Source organism: Oncorhynchus clarkii, chromosome 1, assembly GCF_045791955.1.
Source record: "Oncorhynchus clarkii lewisi isolate Uvic-CL-2024 chromosome 1, UVic_Ocla_1.0, whole genome shotgun sequence".
Classification (NCBI taxonomy): domain Eukaryota; kingdom Metazoa; phylum Chordata; class Actinopteri; order Salmoniformes; family Salmonidae; genus Oncorhynchus; species Oncorhynchus clarkii.
The window spans coordinates 15,122,513-15,142,718 of record NC_092147.1 but is presented as its reverse complement, the minus strand read 5'-3'; the positions used below and the strand labels follow the sequence as shown (position 1 = coordinate 15,142,718).

The 20,206-nt window shown below is 40.6% G+C and overlaps 1 protein-coding gene across 5 annotated transcripts in view; it reads left to right on the top strand.

Moving 5' to 3' along the window:
* The window catches only part of LOC139374918 (paralemmin-1-like), a 65,654-nt gene extending 48,331 nt beyond the window's left edge, over nt 1–17,323 (top strand). The window contains exons 4-10 of one of the 5 annotated variants that reach the window (XM_071116191.1): nt 3,831–3,952; nt 5,081–5,189; nt 8,990–9,011; nt 9,141–9,218; nt 9,689–9,766; nt 14,835–14,966; nt 16,038–17,323. In XM_071116191.1, coding sequence (XP_070972292.1) covers nt 3,831–3,952; nt 5,081–5,189; nt 8,990–9,011; nt 9,141–9,218; nt 9,689–9,766; nt 14,835–14,966; nt 16,038–16,642 — 1,146 coding nt within the window. In that variant the 3' untranslated portion in view covers nt 16,643–17,323. The remainder of the gene's footprint in view (nt 1–3,830; nt 3,953–5,080; nt 5,190–8,989; nt 9,012–9,140; nt 9,219–9,688; nt 9,767–14,834; nt 14,967–16,037) is intronic. The other 4 variants (XM_071116374.1, XM_071116281.1, XM_071116461.1 and 1 more) reach the window with 4 other exon arrangements.
* The last annotated feature ends 2,883 nt before the right edge of the window (nt 17,324–20,206 follow it).

Here is a 20,206-nt window from a genome sequence, read left to right as displayed (position 1 = left end):
GAGTAATTCCCTGGCTATTTTAATTCAATGTTCAAATCTGAGTTTGTGTGTTGTAGTGTATCATGACAGTAGTGTACTATAATGAATACATGCTCTATTGATCTCCTCTTGACAAGGAAAGGGTTGCAATATAGCTCAGATTAATGTATGCAGCCTTCCTAACAAAATACATGAGTTTTTTAACTTGGTGAACATAAATAATATTCATATTTTGGCTTTGACCGAAACGCATTTAGATGCATCTGTAAATGATGGGCAAATTAACATTCAATGATATAGTCTACTTAGAAGAGACAGGAAAAGGAATGGTGGGGCTGTAACACTGTACATTCAGAATCATGTACCCTTTAAGAGGAGGGATGACCTTAATGTATGTCAAGTAGAGGCACTATGGGCTCAAGTACATCTGCCTCACCAGGCACCCATATTGGTAGGATGTGTGTATAGACCTCCTAGCTCTAAGGTGTCCTATCTGGATGACTTATGCACTGGGTTTGACCAGGCCACAGATAGTAACAGAGATGCATTTATCTTGGGGGATTTTAATATAAATTGGAAGGATCATAATAATTCAAATACAACTAAATTGATGAGATGTGCTGAGAACTGTGGTTTGAAACAAATGGTTAATGACACTACTAGATCATCAACTAAGTTGGGTGACCGTTCAGACACATGCATTGATCCGATCTTCTGTAATACAAGCCAGATCAATGCCAGTGGACTGGACAAACCATAATATTGTGACCATAACCATAAACACCAAGGTTCCAAAGAAACCCCAAAGGATTGTGGTCAAGAGACATTTTAAAAGATTTAATCATGAGCTATTTCAAAATTATTTGGCTGCTGTACCCTGGGAGCTGATTTATCTAGAGGTTGATTTAAATCACAATACAGAATGTTTCATTTATTTGCTCACTGAGGTAATGGACTATCTCCATGGATTGATGATGAACTCGTTGAGGCTTTTTCTCAAAGAAATATGGCAAAAGTCTTAGCAGCCAAATCTAAACTAGAAATGTATTAACAGAATTATAGAACACTACGTAATTGTGCAGCTAAATTGAATTGTAAGAAAAAACATTATTTTACAAAAATGCTTTTATTGATTGTAAAAGTTATTGTAAAAAGTTATGGAATACAGTTAAGGGCTTATTTGGTACATTTATCTCATCATACCCATCTAGTGTGGAATTTGACGGGAGAACAATATCAAAACCAGCTGATATTGCCAATCATTTTGCAGATTTTTTTTACAAAGAAAATGAATTTACTGAGCTGCTGTTCAATGGATTGACGATCATATTATGAGCAACAAAACCTGGTCTTTTAGTCTACAAATGGTGTCAGTAGAGGCGGTGTTATGCCTATTAAAGCCATTACCCGATGGTAAACCTACAGGTTATGGACAATTTTTTACTTTGCAGATTGCAGCACCACTGACATATATATTTAATCGGTCACTGGAAAAGGGGATGTTTGCAAATGTATGGAAGCATGCTAAACCGTGTCCTATTCCGAAAGACCGCAAGAACCCATTACTCCTGACAATAGTCAACCAATTAGTCTACTTCCTTCACTCAGTAAAATATCAGAGGGTATTGTGAGCAGACAAATATGGGAGTACATTTAAAAGAAGGATCAGATTACAGCCAATCAGCATGCTTATCGCAAAAACCATTCCACTACCACTGCATTGTTTGACATGACTGACCAGTGGCTCAATGCTGTGGATAATGGCAGGTTTGTGGGTGTACTATTTTTAGATTTTAGTGCAGCATTTGATTTAGTGGATCATTAAATAATTTTGACAAAATTATTGTATTATGGTTTTAAGGAGGTAGCATTGAATTGGTTACAGTCATATCTAACTGACATGAAACAGTCCACCTATATCAATGGTTCACCCCTCATGCTTTAAACTGTGGAATACCGCAGGGCAGCTGCTTTGGGCCACTACTTTACTTAATATATACCAACAACTTTCCTAATGCCTTATCCTTATCTAAATCTCAAGCTACTATGTTTGCAGATGATACTACAAGTTATACAGCAAGTCAATCGGTTCAACAGGTACAGCAAGCTCCACAAGTAGATTTGGAAAATATCAGGGAGTGGGTTTTCCGGGACAAACTTGTTTATAACACCAAGAAAACCAATGTTATGTTGGTCTGTTCCACTAGGAAAAGGCCAAAACATCATGGGATACAATTAAGTATGGGAGGAGTACAAATTGAGGAAGTGGAAGAAATCAAACTACTGGGAGTGCAGCTCGACAACTGCTTATCATGGTCATCTCAAATAACTCATCTATGTACATTTTTTTCTTTTTTTAACTGCATGCATGATCAGAAGGATAGATTAATATTTACCAGGAAAGATTCTTAAGCAAATAACACAAGTATTAATTGAGTCAGGTGAATACTATTCTGTGCTCTGGGGAAATGCATCAGCAAGTGAAATTAGGAGGCTGCAGATTGCACAGAACAAAGCAGCAAGGATTGTTTTAAGGTGGAGATATGGTTCTTCTGTTGTAGTCATGCTCAGTACTCTTGGTTGGTCATCAATCAACAAGATAATTGAAAAAAACATGCTTATTTTATTTCAAAATATACACAATTTAAAACAGCCAAACTCTATTCACAATAGTATTCAGTTGGTAAGAGACAAACATTCAGTAAATACTAGGAATAGATTGTCCACCATCTATGTGTTATCCAGACAGAAAAGAGAAATAGGCAAGATAACATTTTGATTTAGAGCAATAAAGAAATTAAATAATTTAACTGAGCAAACCAGAAACCTTTCAATATATACATTTAAACAATACAATTACATAGGAAAGTTGTGCTGGACTGTGGTAGATGAAGAATCAATCCATCTTTTTAGACTGTTACAGTATTTATCTGGTCAACATGTCAGTGTATTATGTCTGTTTGTAATAGTGTGTTATATGTGAAAATGTGATCATATTATACATTGTATTTTAATGTTTAAGGACTCTTGGAAGATTAGTCCAAATGAGGACATAAAGAGATCCTAATCAAATCAAATGACTTATTAATTATTGTCACATGCTCTTATGTAATCCTTTATAAAGACCTCAGAACAGGCAGAGGACATGCTCAAAATGTAATTTACATAACCATAGACCACTTAAACTCGTACAACACTTCCACTCGCGGCTGCCCAAAAATAACTAACTGAAATCCATGCCCCCACTAATCTTCACCTCCGCCCTGGGAAACAGAAATATACCTTCACCATACCCCTTTTTTTGAGAGTGTGTGATGATTGTACCTTTATTTTCAAATATTGGTTACAAAAATGTTCCGTTATATTCGGATATGTACCCTAAAAGGTATCGACAGGTACATTGTGTGTTTTGATCTTTTTGTACCCGAGGGAAACAATACTGTACCCTAACCGTTCCCTTGTTTCTGTGAGTATATAGACTGATAAAGAGTCCGCTCTCCACAAAACAGTCCTAAAATTAAGCATTATAAGCTCAACAAGAAACCGTTGCTAATGTTATAGCTAATGCACCTTATAGTTCATGAGCCAGAGATCAGGATATCTTTAAAAACATCTGGGGGGAATATAGTGTCTCAGTGTTATTTTGCAAGGTCTCTGTCCTCTAGAAAAGACACTCTTGTCAATGTAATTTTGCTGATGGGGCCAGAAATATTTGAAATCCTGACTTACAGTTTACAATGTGTTATCTCTTTCAAACAATTTACCACGAAACACAACATTTCAACAAAAAGTAATTTGATATCAGACATTAGTTTGTGATTGATGTTCCTATGTTCTTCTGTCCTGTCCAGCAAAAGTCCCTGAGGGAAAAATGGTTGCTAGACGGAGCTGCTGGGTCGGAGCAGGACGAGGCCAAGAAACAGTTGGCGGAGGACGAGACCAAGCTCAAGGGGCTGGAGGAGAGCATCATTAGGTACGTCTACAACCCAGGAACACTGGTGTACCTACTACCTTTATACGTTTCTGGATTCACTCTATATCTTTAGTTCACCAGTCTTTAACCTGGCAAAACCTGCTCTTAACGTGGTCAGATTCTAATATCCTGTTCTCTCTATTTCATTTTTCCATGGCGGCTCTCTGGCAATGTGGCACAGCACATTTGTTATGGTTGAGACCCTTTTGCAACGTTTCTTTGAAACATTTTAATAAGACATAAGTTGTACTCTTAGCTGGAAAAGAGGACAAGCCTATCAGATGCTGCAAAGCACTCAATACCAGTTGACAAAACTAGCCAGACTTAAGAGAGTGGGTGGGGAGGGGGTGGAGGGAATGGTGGAGGCAGTAATGGGGGTGCTCACTGGTGGAGAGACGAACGCAGACAACGTCTGGAACAGCACTCATCAATCTCTCCAGTACAAAAAGGAGACCCAGTAGCCAAGAGACCCCCTCCACCCTTTCCACACACACCCCTCCCATCCTCCATCCAACCATTTTCTTTCTCACTCATAGCAAAACAGTGTCATCAATCTTCTTCTCTGGCAGTCCATTTCGCTGATTAAATTCCTCCTGGCTGCTGGCAGGATGTATGGATGTATTGGGGCTCAGACTGGGGCAACACTGGCACTAAACTATCACAACTCCCAATGAGCAACGGCAGCTAACAATGGCCGCTGTCAAGGCCGGCGCTAGGGAGAATACAGAATGGGATAATGCTAAGGAGAAGCTATTGTCCCTATCTCAAATAAACGCTTAATTCTGTTAGATAGGCCGTAGCCAGGAAGGCCCCAGTGAGGTTGTTTTGGTATTTAACAATATGAGGGCATTTAAAGGGATAGTTCATGGGTATTTCTCTTTTGCTCTGAGCAATTCATTTTAGATAAAAATATCAGTGTATCACCTTCCCAGGGGATGAGCTCTGTAGTTGGGTGTGATGGGCTGTATCTTCTGACTCTATAAAGCCCTCATTGTGTGCATAGTTGCACAAAATAACAAACATTTTAGATAGACTAGACATAAATCCCAAACTGCTGTGGAATACTACATCAGGCTTGGTACACACCATGTCTGTGTGTGAATGATCACGTTTATCCCTTTTCTGCAGAATGGAACAGGAACTGGAGGAGCTGGAGACGGGCGTGTCGGTGACCTCCACCAAAGAGAGTCTGACAGATGCAGCCAAGGTGGAAGAATCCAAGACTGCCGAGAACAAAGTGAGCCCCCCACCCCTGAGGGCAGCTGGACATCGCTGGTCCACCGGACACTGACCCACTATTAGAGACACGAGTATTTGCCTAGGGTGTGTGTGTGTGAAGGAGGGGGGGTGTGCGTGCGTGTGTGTGTGTGTGTGAGTGAGTGTGTTGGGGGGCATGTTTGAAGTAGGGGAGTGGGAATCGAGGGAAGGGGGGGGTGGGGCGGATTGCCAGAGCAAGCCTTGGGTCATAAATGAAAGCAAAAATCTCTGTGTGTACAGTAACTGCCCATGTGATGGACTGACAGTGACATGTCCAGTTGAGCAAATGCCATCAGTAATATGATTAGTGACAGTCCGGATGGGCCTGGAGAGTCAGACACTGGGTCTGACAAGCAGTGTATGAGGAAGAGTTGATGACGGGAGGGGGGCTCTTGTCCAAAAGGGATGTTCATATTGACAGCACACACTGGGCAGCTTTTAGCATGGGGGTTTCATAGCAACGGCTAGAAAAGACTCTTCTGTCTCCTTCTTGAACTCGTTGGCTCTTTCCTTCACGAGTCAATATCCACTTCCTCAAACCATCCATGCTGGCACCGCTTTCCTGAAAGGGAAAGTTATTATACAATGTGGCATCTCTTTCTACCTCAGTCGTTTTTCTTGCTTCCTTGTCGGACATTGTTTTTATGGCATACCTCAATGGAAAATATATTCCTTCCCTTAAACTAGGTTTTCAAAGAAATATGTTAAATATGTGACACAATGTTCCTTCATTAAGAAGCTATGGTTTTAAATAAGAGTGCCTCTTCAAGAAGCAAATTCAATACCTCAAACTGTGGGTTGTCAGGAGAACTTGTGTGGCGCAGCGGTCTAAGGCACTGCATCTGAAGTGCTAGAGGTGTCACTACAGACCCTGGTTTGATTCCAGGCTGTATCACAACCGGCTGTGATTAGGAGTCCCATAGGGCGGTGCACAATTTGCCCAGTGTTGTCCGGGTTTGGCTGGGGTAGGCTGTCATTGTAAATAAGAATTTGTTCTTAACTTGCATCAAACATAATAACAAAATCTATACTGTTAAATTCATTGTTTTTGGAATTGCCAATTCTCCCTGACTGTCAAGCTTTTTTTTTGTTGTAATAGTTCTCAAAGATTATATGATAAAAATTTATTCTGTAGGTTCATTATCTTTTCTACATACTGTATATCTGGTTTTAGTCATTTAAGTTTACACTGAAAGCAATCAGCTCAAAGTATCTAGACATTTCTAGACACATTATAGTTTTCTGGGTCAGGTGATGGTACCTTGCTAGAGCCGTCAGAGACGCAAAGAGACATTTCTATACAAATTATTTCAGGTTTTTTTATGCTATTGAAATTCTTTCTGAAATTGAAATACATTTTCGGGATGGAAAAGCGCTAGTGAACTGAGCTCTAGAATTAAATTAATTGAGTCAAGTTTAGAGTAGAGGTGGAATCCCAAGCATATGTGTAGTGCAATTAAAACTTCTTCAGGATCGGTGTTTCCCCTGCGGGACGGTTGAGCTAATGTAGGCTAATGCAATTAGCATGAGGTTGTAAGTAACAGGTAGCCTAGTTGACGGCAGGTAACCTAGTGGTTGGAGTGTTGGACTAGTAACCGTAAAGGTTGCAAGATCAAATCCCCGAGCTGACACAGATAAAAATCTGTCGTTCTACCCCTGAACAAGGCAGTTAACCCACTGTTCCTAGGCCATCATTGAAAATAAGAATTTGTTCTTAACTGACTTGCCTAGTTAAATAAAGGTAAAATAAAAAAATTAACAAGAACATTTCCCAGGACATAGACAGATCTGATATTGTCTGAAAGCTTAAATTCTTGTTAATCTAACTGCACTGTCCAATTTACAATAGCTATTACAGTGGAAGAATACCATGCTATTGTTTAAGGAGAGTGTATAGTTTTGAACATAGTTATTTCTTAAACAAATTAGGCACATTTGGGCGGTCTTGCTACAAAATTTTGAACAGAAATGCAGTGGTTCATTGGATCGGTCTAAAACTTTGTATGGACACTGCTGACATCTAGTGGCCAGAATCTAAATTGCATCTGGGCTGGAATAATACATTATGACGTTTCTCTTGCATTTGGATGGTACAAGAAAAATAAAAAACACATGTTTTTTTCTTTGTATTATCTTTTACCAGATCTAATGTGCTATATTCTCCTATATTCTTTCACATTTCCACAAACTTCAATGTGTTTCCTTTCAAATGGTACCAAGAATATGCATATCCTTGCTTCAGGGCCTGAGCTACAGGCAGTTAGATTTTTAAAAAAGGGACATTTAAAAAAAGGGGGCGATCCATAAGAGGTTTGTTACAGTTTTCTTCTGGTGAAAGAGAGGAGGACCAAATGCAGCGTGGTTATTCATAAACATCTTTAATAAAAGATGAAAAATGAACAATATACAAAACAAGAAAAACCGAAACAGCCCTATCTGGTGCAACAAACACAGAGACAGGAACAATCACCCACGAAATACTCAAAGAATATGGCTGCCTAAATATGGTTCCCAATCAGAGACAACGATAAACACCTGCCTCTGATTGAGAACCACTCTAGGCAACCATAGACTTTCCTAGACTAAGTAACTAAACACAATCCCATAAACTACAAAACCCCTAGACAAAACAAACCACATAAATCACCCATGTCACACCCTGGCCTAACCAAAGGGCGTGACAAGGTTTACCATTAGACCTTTACGTCAATCAAAGTATATTACCCTAAAATATGAATATTACTACTGGATGCATCCAATTTAAAAGTACTGCAATAAGAATACAATTATCAAAAGACTGCATACCATAAGCCTTCAAAATGGCCTTGTAAGGACATTTTTTTAAATCAAAGTAACATAGCATACACTGCAACTATTGCGATACAAAGTATAGCCAGGAGATTGCAACGACAATGACTCAATAAACCGATCAACTCAACTTCATGATATCCTACCTAGGACGGAACCTGATTTCAGTAACCCCCAGCGTTTAATTAGCGTCACCCTAGTGTCCAGAAACAATATAAACTAAAGGCATACAGCTTCACACACATTACCTAATCTAATCAACACAACTCAATCTAAATAAATGTGCCGCTCCCACTTTGGAATGAATACCGTCCAGCGAAACAGTTTAGTACCGCAACTCTGAAAAGAGAAATCCATAACGTATCCAATACAGTGTGTCATGTCAAAATGTACAGCTCTTTATGAGCTATTGAAATAATACAATGTGATAATTAAATTCATACAGTTACATTTATTTATGTCAACTCAATTTTAATCAGCTTTCGCTCCTCTAACCCCGGGGCGCCGGGGGAACGTCCCTGCCTGGATAACGCCGCGGGCGTAGGTGTGCTTCTCTCCTATGATGTGTAAACATATGGCCATCCATCCGGAGAATGCCATAAATTGTGATTGAATCATCATGCTGTGCCTTGGCACCAGCAAGTCACCGCCACAAGGGACACCATCTCTCATTCTACACGCCCTACAACAGTTTACATGTTTACTAGCATATAAGCATGATTTGATACGGTATATTCTGTGTTTGATCATGTGTTTTCTGGGTTTGATCATGTGTTTTTTGGGTTTGATGATGTCTTTTCTGGGTTTGATCATGTGTTTTTGGGGTTTGATCATGTGTTTTCTGGGTTTGATCATTAGTTTTCTGAGTTTGATGCTCTATGATGAATGGATTAAAATACTGTTTTCTCTCTCTCTCTCTCTCTCTCTCTCTCTCTCTCTCTCTCTCTCTCTCTCTCTCTCTCTCTCTCTCAGGCTCCTGCAGGCACTGTTCAAGGTAACACATCTTCATTCACACCTTATTCCTCACCTCTTTCTCCTCTTTTACAAGTCTATTGTGTTTGTCTCTCTTTCTCCCTCCTGCTCTCATTCCTATCCCACTTCCTTGTTCGATGACCACTTATAGAGGTCAAGGAAGTGCTCAAAGTGCACAACAGCCCTCGTCTGGACATGTCCGGAGGTGAATCAGATTTATGGAGAACAGGTGAGTCTCGGTACCCTGTAGATCACATACTGAGACACACTGTAGAGCGACATCTTAGGGAAATGCTTTTGCCTCTAGATTAACTCTAGATTTTAATGTCATGCTAGCATATTAAGGTGATGTTATTCCTTTCAATGTAAAAAAAAAAAAATTTTGGAATATATTCCTGTTTCATTCAGGAATATATTAACTGATTCCTAGTGAATTGAGACATTATTGACTGATTATATTAATCATATGCTGTAAATTGCATCTGTGCAATCTTACATGCAATAGAGCCCATTTTTGTCATAAATGGAAGACATCTCAATACGATTCCATTGGAGTCTTCTTTATCTGTCTTTGTCCCAAACCTGGGCACCTCCTCTGTGTTTGTCTCTTTCTCTCTCCCCCTCTTTCCCGCTCTCTCTCCCCCTCTTTCCCTCTCTATCTCCATCTATTTCTCACCCCACTCCCTTGACTGCTTATAGAGGTCAAGGAAGTGCTCAAAGTGCACAACAGCCCTCGTCTGGACATGTCCGGAGGTGCATCAGACATAATGAGAACAGGTGAGTCTTGGTACCCTGTAGATCACATACTGAGACACACTGTAGAGCAACATCTTAGAGAAATGCTGTTTTCAACCTCTTTTCCCTTTTTTTCCAGTCTTGAACATACAGTACCAGTCAAAAGTTTGGACACACCTACTCATGCAAGGGTGTTTCTTTATTTTTACTATTATCTACATTGTAAAAAAAATTGTGAAGACATCAAACTTATGAAATAACACATAGGGAATCATGTAGTAACCAAAAAAGTGTTAAAGAAATCTAAATATATGTTATATTTGAGATTCTTCAAAGTAGCCACCCTTTGCCTTGATCACAGCTTTGCACACTCTTGGCATTCTCTCAACCAGCTTCATGAGGAATGATTTTCCAACAGTCTTGAAGGAGTTCCCACATATGCTGAGCATTTGTTGGCTGCTTTTTGGGTCCAACTCATCCCAAACCATCTCAATTGGGTTGAGGTCAAGTGATTGTGGAGGCCAGGTCATCTGATGCAGCACTCCCCTTCTTGTTCAAATAGCCCTTACATAGCCTGGAGGTGTGTTTTGGGTCATTGTCCCCCTAAATGCAAACCAGGTGGAGTGGCATATCTCTGCAGAATGCTGTGGTACTGTAGCCATGCTGGTTAAGTGTGCTTTGAATTCTAAATAAATCACAGACAGTGTCACAAGAATAGCACCCCCACACCATCACACCTCCTCCTCCATGCTTCATGGTGTGAACGACACATGCGGAGATCATCCGTTTGCCTACTCTGTGTTTCACAAAGACAGCGGTTGGAACCAAAAATCTCAGATTTGGACTCATCAGAACAAAAGACAGATTTCTACCGGCCTAATGTCCATTGCTTGTGTTTCTTGCCCCAAGCAAGTCTCTTCTTATTATTGGTGTCCTTTAGTAGTGGTTTCTTTGCAGCAATACGACCATGAAGGTCTGAATAACGCTGTCTCCTCTGAACAGTTGATGTTGAGATGTGTCTGTTATTTGAACTCTGTGAAGCATTTATTTGGGCTGCAATCTGAGGTGCAGTTAACGCTAATGAACTTATCCTCTGCAGCATAGGTAACTCTGGGTCTTCCTTTCCTGTGGCGGTCCTCGTGGGAACCAGTTTCATCATATAGCGCTCAATGGTTTTTGCGACTACGCTTGAAGAAACTTGAAACGTTCTTGACATTTTCCTGATTGACTGACCTTCATGTCTTAAAGTAATGATGGACTGTCGTTTGTCTTTGCTTATTTGAGCTGTTCTTGCCATAATATGGACTTAGTCTTTTACCAAATAAGGCTATCTTCTGTATACCACCCTACCTTGTCACAACACAACTGATTGGCTCAGACGCATTAAGAAGGAAAGAAATTCCACAAATGAACTTTTAACAAGGCACACCTATTAATTGAAATGCATTCCAGGTGACTACCTCATGAAGCTGGTTGATAGAATGCCAAGAGTGTGCAAAGCTGTCATCAAGGCAAAGGTTGGCTACTTTGAAGAATCTCAACAAAACAAACATGTTTGGTTACTACATGATTCCATGTGTGTTATTTCATAGTTTTTATGTCTTCACTATTAATCTACAATGTAGAAAATAGTAAAAATAAAGAAAAACCCTTGACTGGTATCGTAGATGCCTCTTAACATAGATCTGAGTACAACATCTGATGTCAGCTTCATATAATTTAGTTACATTAATGATTTTTCTAATAAAAAACAGTGATTACCAAATAATCATTGACATTGATATATATTACAGTGTTAGAGAATCTCACATTAACCCATAACCTAAATCTTAATTTTGCACAAAATGGCATTGGCACATAACAACTCAACAATCTATCAATTTTAGTAATTTAGCAGACGCTCTTATCCAGAGCGACTTAGATGAGCAATGAGGGTTAAGTGCCTTGCTAAAGGGGACATCAACAGATTTTTCACCTAGTCAGCTCTGGATTCAAACCAGCACCCTTTTGATTATTGGCCCAATGCTCTTAACCACTAGGCTACCTGCTACGTAACTCCTCAGTGGATCTCATTATTATCAACACAACCAGTTTGAATTGCCAGTCAGTAGCTTCTTAATAGTGCTCTCAGCAGTATCACATTTAATCTAACACGTCATCAAATCGTCATTTTGATGACAGTTTCATTGAATGACAGCAAAATAGCTGAATACTTGGCAATTTACCCCACTGTCATACACAACACCTCAGTATAGCTCAGGACATTGTAATCACAGTTACAAATGGCTGGGGACAGCTTCATCTCCTCTCTAGGGGGCCTTTCAGCAGTATCACACTTGGGCCCTCCTTCCTCCTCCTCCTTCTCCTTATATGTGGGCCTCTGTCCCCCTTAATTAAACATTGACTTTCATCAGCCTCACAGTAGCCCTGAAAGGAGAGAGAGGGATTCCACTGAAGGGCTATACTCCACAGTGAGGGAGTGACTAATGAGTTATTTTACTTCTTGAGCCCAGGTCACCATACAACTCCCACCTAGAGAACCCTTTCTGAGCAGGGGGGTGGAATGGGGGGTGGAATGGGGCTACTTATTGTTTCATCAACACCTGCTGGGATTAAATGCAAATTGCCGATGCTTTCCTGGATTGGTTTGTTTTGGTAACATTTTGGTGTAATACGGCCATCATATAACAGCTAAATAACTATAAACTAAGAAAGGAACATAGTATGTTCACCATATCCTGTACATACTCCACTCCCTGCAGGGTCTCAGGGGGAGTTGGGATATGCATGAAACACATTTCCTTTACACTCTTGTACAAGTGTCCATCCACAGTGTGTAACAATACACATATAAACACCACCCACATTATGATTATTATAAACAAATAATAGATATACTGTAGATATCTAGCAGCTAGAAACGTTGATAAGGAACAATACAATGCAAGGGGACTGCAATGTGTGATCATTATAGAGGGACTGTTATAGGGGATCAATATAGAGGGACTGTTATGGGGGATCAATATAGAGGGACTGTTATGGGGGATCAATATAGAGGGACTGTTATGGGGGGTCAATATGGAGGGACTGTTATGGGGTATACATTTACATTTGAGTAATTTAGCAGACTCTTATCTAGAGCAACAATACGGTTAAAAGGCACATTGACAGATTTGTCACCTAGTCAGCTCAGGGATTGGAACCGGCAACCTTTCGCTTACTGGCCCAACACTCTTAACTGCTAGGCTACCTGCCACCCCATGATACATGACATATCTACCAGTTCCATAATGTGAAAAGGGTGTACTGTAGTACCTGAATGTGCTGTAGTGCCTGAATGTGCTGTAGTACCTGAATGTGCTCTAGTGCCTGAATGTGCTGTAGTACCTGAATGTGCTGTAGTACCTGAATGTGCTGTAGTACCTGAATGTGCTGTAGTACCTGAATGTGCTGTAGTACCTGCATGTGCTGTAGTACCTGCATGTGCTGTAGTGCATGAATGTGCTGTAGTACCTGAATGTGCTGAAGTACCTGAATGTGCTGTAGTACCTGCATGTGCTGTAGTACCTGCGTGTGCTGTAGTACCTGAATGTGCTGTAGTGCCTGCATGTGCTGTAGTACCTGCGTGTGCTGTAGTACCTGAGTGTGCTGTAGTGCCTGCATGTGCTGTAGTACCTGAATGTGCTGTAGTACCTGCATGTGCTGTAGTGCCTGAATTTGCTGTAGTACCTGAATGCGCTGTAGTGCCTGAATGTGCTGTAGTGCCTGAATGTGCTGTAGTGCCTGAGTGTGCTGTAGTGCCTGAATTCACTATGTGTGGGTGGTAAGGTACATAGTCACGTGGGAGGAACTATTTTAATGACGGACCACTTGGGTATTTGATCAGCTAAGTACTCATAGCTAAGTACTTAAGAGAAGACAAAATCAATGAGAATACCATACAACATGTTGCATTCTCTGTGATTTGGTTTACTGTATTTCATGTCCTCTATTTGTTGTCACTCTCAGGCGTGTTTCTGTACTGTATTTTCCCCTAACATTTGTCTTCTGTCCTAATCTTCACAGTGATCAACTGTCTGTCTCTGTGTTTGTCTATCTGTTTGGGTGTGTGTATGAGTTTGTGTGAGTTTGTCTCTTTGCCTGCATGTCGGTCTGTTCTTATTCATTCCTGCAGACATTCGATGTGATTTGTGACTAAAGGGGTTAAAACAAGTAGAGTAATGCTTGTAAAGAGATGGTATACTGAGTATTCAGTTCTCACAGTGGAGATACCCTATATGTAGTTATCCTCAGACGATGCGATGTTGCCTAGGCAACGCAGCTCCACCGTCGTCATGCCAGCGTTAGATTCACACACAGTGTGCACATCACAACAAATTATAGTGTTGCTTTCAAAAAAGCTAAGTAGTTTCACAGTGTCAGCTGTGGCCTAATAGCATAATTATCCAAATGAATTTTGTACATGCTTTCTTTGAAGGAAAAAGGAAACCGCACACTGCTCTTGATAGTATCACTGATCTTTAATAAGGATACGTACTATCAAGAGCAGTGTGCGGTTTCTTTTTTCCTTCATCTTCTTCAACTGTTACCATGCACCTGCAAAAAAGATAGCTCAGATGTGCGAGTGCCTTTTGACTTTTGAAGTACATGCTTTCTGTACAACCTGGTGTTCACGAAATTCTGCAAACATGACTCACTTTTCCCATCCAGTATCTACCCCAGTCAAAGGAATATCGTGAATTGTAGTTAAGTTTACTTCATGTGTGTTGGTGTTACACGGGCATACTGATTGGTGGCTAGGGTTTATTTATTTCACCTTTATTTAACCAGGTGAGCTAGTTGAGTTCTCATTAGTGTAGATCGATTTAGTATGGCTTTTAGTGGAACATTGTAGCATTGTTGTGTAGAGTGGTTGTCTTTAAAACAAATTACAGTACAAACGAAAGAGAGAAGGGGAGAGAGAGAGAGAGAGAGAGAGAGAGAGAGAGAGAGAGGCTATGTAGTGTGTAACATATAGATGTGTGGGATGACTGTGAGTGTGTGTGTGTGAGAGAAAGAACAATTCTGCAGGGCCCTAACATCTCCTCTTGTTGACACCCAATGACACCAGCGATGTACTCAGTAGAGATCACCGTTGAGAGGGACAATGTCACGGGCGAGACTAAGGTGTTGTCCACCAACACCCTACTGCCCATTAACCTCTCTGGGCAAGGGGTCAAGGTGTATGAGGATTACCAGAAAGGTGATTTCCCAACGTGATTTCAACAGCAAAAGGAGACACTCAGCTGAGACATGCACAGTGAATGCCTTTATGAGAAGTGTTAATAATAGCTATGACTTTATCACTAAATATTTTATGTACAAGAGCAAATTGATAACAGTAATATCACAAGATGGTAAACGTTTTCTCTGAAGATTAAGATATTATCTTGGATAAGTCTACCTAAAATTATAGTTATTACAGACATTGCTTGTTTGATCGTAGCCAATTAAAGACATAGGCTACCTCTTGTGGTTCAATAAACTTCACAATGTATTTTCACTTTATATAAAAGCTTCTTTATACTCTGTCTCATATAATGACTGGCGTGAATCCACTCATTGACAGTAGATATTTTTTTACTTAATTTTACTTCTCGTGAAGCAAAAGAACTACATACAGATGTAGGATGTTAATTTGATCACCCTGTTGCAGGAGACCTTTCCAGCAATGCAGGAAATGTTTCAATGCAAGTGTATTTGAGGCTTCTGAAGTTTGTCATTTCCACTTAGAAATTTCAGACTTGATTTTCCCTTATGAAAATGTATTTACTCTTTCAAAAATGTATATTCATTATAATCCACATAATAACTTACATTTCCTGTTGATGCATTATTACTTTCCTGCTGTAGCAAACTGGCTCAAATTAAGACTCTACATCTGTAGTTAAGCATAGTATGACAAAGTGTTGCAGGGTGACCAATATACCATCCCTACTTATAGACCTGGTTTTAAGCCAATAACTCTATCTCAATAGTTATATTTGTGAATGTGAACTTGGGCTATTATGTATTGGTTCAAAAAGACGTCAATACATTCAAAACCCATTTCAAATGGTCCCGTTGGTCTCCCTGTAGCTGATTTGGTTCACCTGTTGGTATTGGGCATGATCCTTCACTAGTATTATCAGATCAGTGATTATTGCTTCACGGATGGAGGCATTTAAATTTTTTTTAACAGAGTCTAGTTCTCCATGCTCTAATGAGTCTCTTCTGTTAAGGACACGTCTGTCGCTCTCCTTTCTCTCTCTCCATCTCTCTCTCTCTCTCGTAGTGGTACACGAGGTGAACGGGGAGAACGGGGTCCACCAGCTCAGCGCCAACGAGGTGGACGAGCTCATCCTCAAAGCTGATGAGTCCATGATGAGCGACGCCACCACCGCTGGCGCCACCTACACCACCCCTGTCTTCCCCACCAATGCTGAGTTGGCTGCCGAGCAGCAGACGACACCCAAGAAGGAGATCACAGGCATGGAGGCCAAGGCAGGTGGCGCTAGTCCCCAGCCAGGTGGAGGCGAGATGGAGGCCAGCGCCGAGAACCCCGTCACTATGGTGTTCATGGGCTACCAGAGTGTGGAGGACGAGACAGAGACCAACAAGGTGCTGGGCCTGGAGGGTACCGTCAAGGCCCAGCTGGTGGTCATCGAGGACGGCGAGGGCAAGAATGTGACGGTTGGGCCCACTCCAGCCACCGTGACCGTCACTGAGGGAGGCGCCAAGGAAGAGCAGTCTCCCCCACCCAACGGCAGCGCCGCTGACCCCGCCAAGACCCCCCAGGAGACATCCTCTGCAAAGGAGAAAGGGGGTGAGCCAGAGGGGGGTACCACTGAGTTAAACAACAAGGAGAAGCAGCCTTGCAAGTGCTGCACCATCATGTGAGCAACTGTTTGTTGTGTGGCTGAATTCCCCCCGGAACTTGACTTTTCAAGGAGAAATGACAAACCAACAACCATAACGTCATGACAACCAACAAACCCCTCCCCCCCCACCCTGAAAAAAAAGGAATACATGTTCTTTATCTTCTGATAGCCGGCTGTTGTTTCCCGACTTCGTTTGAAGCATTTCATTATCATCTCATCGTCTCCTTTCCTTCTCTTGACCTTTTTTATTATTTCAGGTTTGGTTGTGCGAAAGGAGAGCAATCCCTACCTCCTCACACTTTGAGATTTCTGAGGGAGAGAGGAGATAGAAAAGGAAGGATAGAAAGAGAGAAAGAAAGAGGAAGGGGTTTGTTTACTCACCCAGCATTGTCCAACAAGCATTTTTTTTAAATGACATCTCTTATACACCACCATGAATTGTGTAATCTTAACTTTCTGTATGATGGACAGATATATCTCTCTATGTATCTCTATATATACATTGTTTATTTTAAAGATATATTTATTTGACTTTTATTTTTTGAAAATGCCCTCTGGAAAGTGTTTTTGACAGAAGCATGGTATTCATTGTTTTTTTCTGTCCTGTTCTAGAGCATTTTAGATAAAAACAGGGACATGATGGAACACTTGGAATATTTATGTTAGAAAATTCTCTTGGATTTTAATTTCCAGAAATTTTTTTTAAAAAGTCACTTTGGAATGTCTGTGACAAACACAACACTGATATATAGGATGTCTGTGACAGACACAACACTGATATATGGGATGTCTGAGACAAACACAACACTGATATTTAGAAGTGACATGCAATGAGACGTCAGTGATATTGATGACATCGAAGTACTGTGTGCGTGTGTATATGAGCATGCATGAGTGTATGTGTTTTGGTTTAAAATGACCTCATTGGTCCTTATATCATCCTACACTACACTACCCACAATTCCCATCACCTATTTTCTTTCTGGAAGAAAAAACAATCCATGCAATTTTTTTGTGATTTCCCTGCAACCAAATCAGCTACACTAGTTCGACAACACTAGTAATGAATTGAATAACAATAACATACCGAAGCTTGAGACTGATGAAATGAATGCCCATCTGTAAGGCTTGATGTTTGTGTGATTCGCCCCCACTTAACTACATTATCCAGAATACCACTGCCCCTTTAATATAAATAATGTTGCTTACAGCTGTCTTTGTGATAACACTAACTACTTTTCATTAACTCATTGACATAATCCTGGCTCCTGATGTTATGACCTAGCAACTAACAGCTGGGTTTTGAAATAATGGTCGGCGTGGACAGGCCCTTCCAATGTCCCGAAGATTTTCAGCTGGATATTAACTACTGTGGAATTGGTGCATGGAGCATAATCTGTTGTTTTAAATGGCAGCGCATATCCTACCAAACTGTGTTGCAAATACCGCAAGAATTTGCTCCATTCAGACATTAAGGAAGAGTGACATTTGAATGGGTGTCGGGGGTCATATATTTCCCTCAGAGTCTGTGTGGGAGAAGATTCATTATAAGAGTACTTGGTTTTCTGTTTTCCTGTTTGAACTCTACTGTCAGGCCTTGGTTTTGTCATTTGTCAACGAAACCAAAGAAAACCGTTCAAATAGGCCTACTTTTCATTGTGTATCTATCACAGGAGGTTGGTGGCACCTTAGTTGGAGAGGACGGGCTTGTGGTAATGCCTGGAGCGGAATCAGTGGAATGGTATCAAATACACCACACACGTGGTTTCCATGTGTTTGATACCATTGCATTTGCTCGGTCCCAGACATTATTATGAGCTGTCCTCCACTCTGCAACCTCACTGGTATCTATCGACATGTGAGGCAAAAAGCAGGGAATTTCAACTTCAACATTCCAAGAAGTTTTCAGAATCCTTTCCTACCCTCCTCTGAGTGGTCAATTTTGCTCCAAATGTTGTGTTTTTTTTCAGAGAACAATAGATGTTTTTGCAGAATGGCTACATTTGAACAGCTGTGTTTTACTTTCCCTTGGCTTGTGTGTGTTTGTTAGCTGCAGCTATAGCATTCTTTACATCTTACTTATTTCTGCCATTTTGGAGCCAAATTTCCAGCTAAGCTGAGGGTCATGTTATCATTGTCCAGTGTATTTTTCCCAGTGGTGAGTTGAGTCAGTTGAGTTGGATTAGGTAAACTAGGTGTCAGATCTTTTCAACCAACCCACTGACACGCTCATATGTAACCGTGGTCCAAGTGTTATTATTCACATCCGAAATAAAACAAACATTTTGTTTTCAAAGATGGTCTGCATTATCTTGAAGTGAGTCCAAGAAGTGAGCCAGAGGTTTGCATCATGTTTACCTATTCCTCTTTTTATATTGTTCCATGTGTATTTATACCTTTCCATTGATATTGATAGAGCTCTATATGTTATTTAAAGGGTTAATGTCTTTGTGAGGGTTCAAATCAAGAACATGATGGAGAATAGATTAAAAAGAACCAGGTCTGATAAGCCTTGTTTATGCTGGAGAATCCATTGCACTGCAGAAAGAAACCAAATGGAACATCTATTCATTTCAATTTGTGCGACAGGGTAGCCTAGTGGTTAGAGCGTTGGACTAGTAACTGAACGGTTGCAAGTTCATATCCCTGAGCTGACATGGTACAAATCTGTCGTTTTGCCCCTGAACAGGCAGTTAACCCACTGTTCCTAGGCCGTTATTGAAAATAAGAATTTGTTCTTAACTGACTTGCCTAGTTAAATAAAGGTAAAAAAATGATCATGTAAAATATATTATGAAATAATATTCTTTGCCAATCCCCTTCAATCCCATTTCCTCATGCGCATTCAAAGGGGCAGGGCAATCATTGATAGGCCGACACATCCTCCAATATGCTGCTCAGCATCCAGCAAAGCTGACACAGTGAAATGTGCGATACTCTATAGGAGTGGTCCAAAGCTTTCTCGGTTGCTGTACCACCAACTGAATTTTGTTCTGCCCAGAGTACCCCTGCAGTACCCCCTCATGTGCATTTTACCAGTAGGCCTATGGTCGCATGAGTCTTCTCAAGTATCCTCTGTGGATAGGCCAAGTACCTCCAGTGGTCCTAGTACCGGTTCTATCACTGCTCTATAGGACAGTCACACTATCTGTAGTGTTGGTCTAGAATACTTTCGATAAAAAACACTGACTTCGAATTCGCTTAGGCATTGCTGACGACCAGTCCTTGTCGAATAATATTCCCACACTGCTGGATCCAAATCTATGCAAGAACTCCCATTCATGAAAGCTGCCAACGTTAGCATCAGCAAAATCATCATATAAGAGTTAATCGAGTATATCACAAAGGCCAAGCATTGAACCATGCCCATCCTTTCCTTTGCAAAAGATTAACCTTTTTTATTTCCTAAATATCTGCTTGCTAACAGTTTACGACATATGTGTGTGGCTCAGCCTCAGTAGCTGTTAGCATAGATTTGGTTTGTCAATTTCAATTTGAACGGTGGAAAGAAGATTTCATATGTTGTCACTGCCAACATGGCAGCACATCACATGTTGGGATGGATACATGTGGGTTGTGGGTT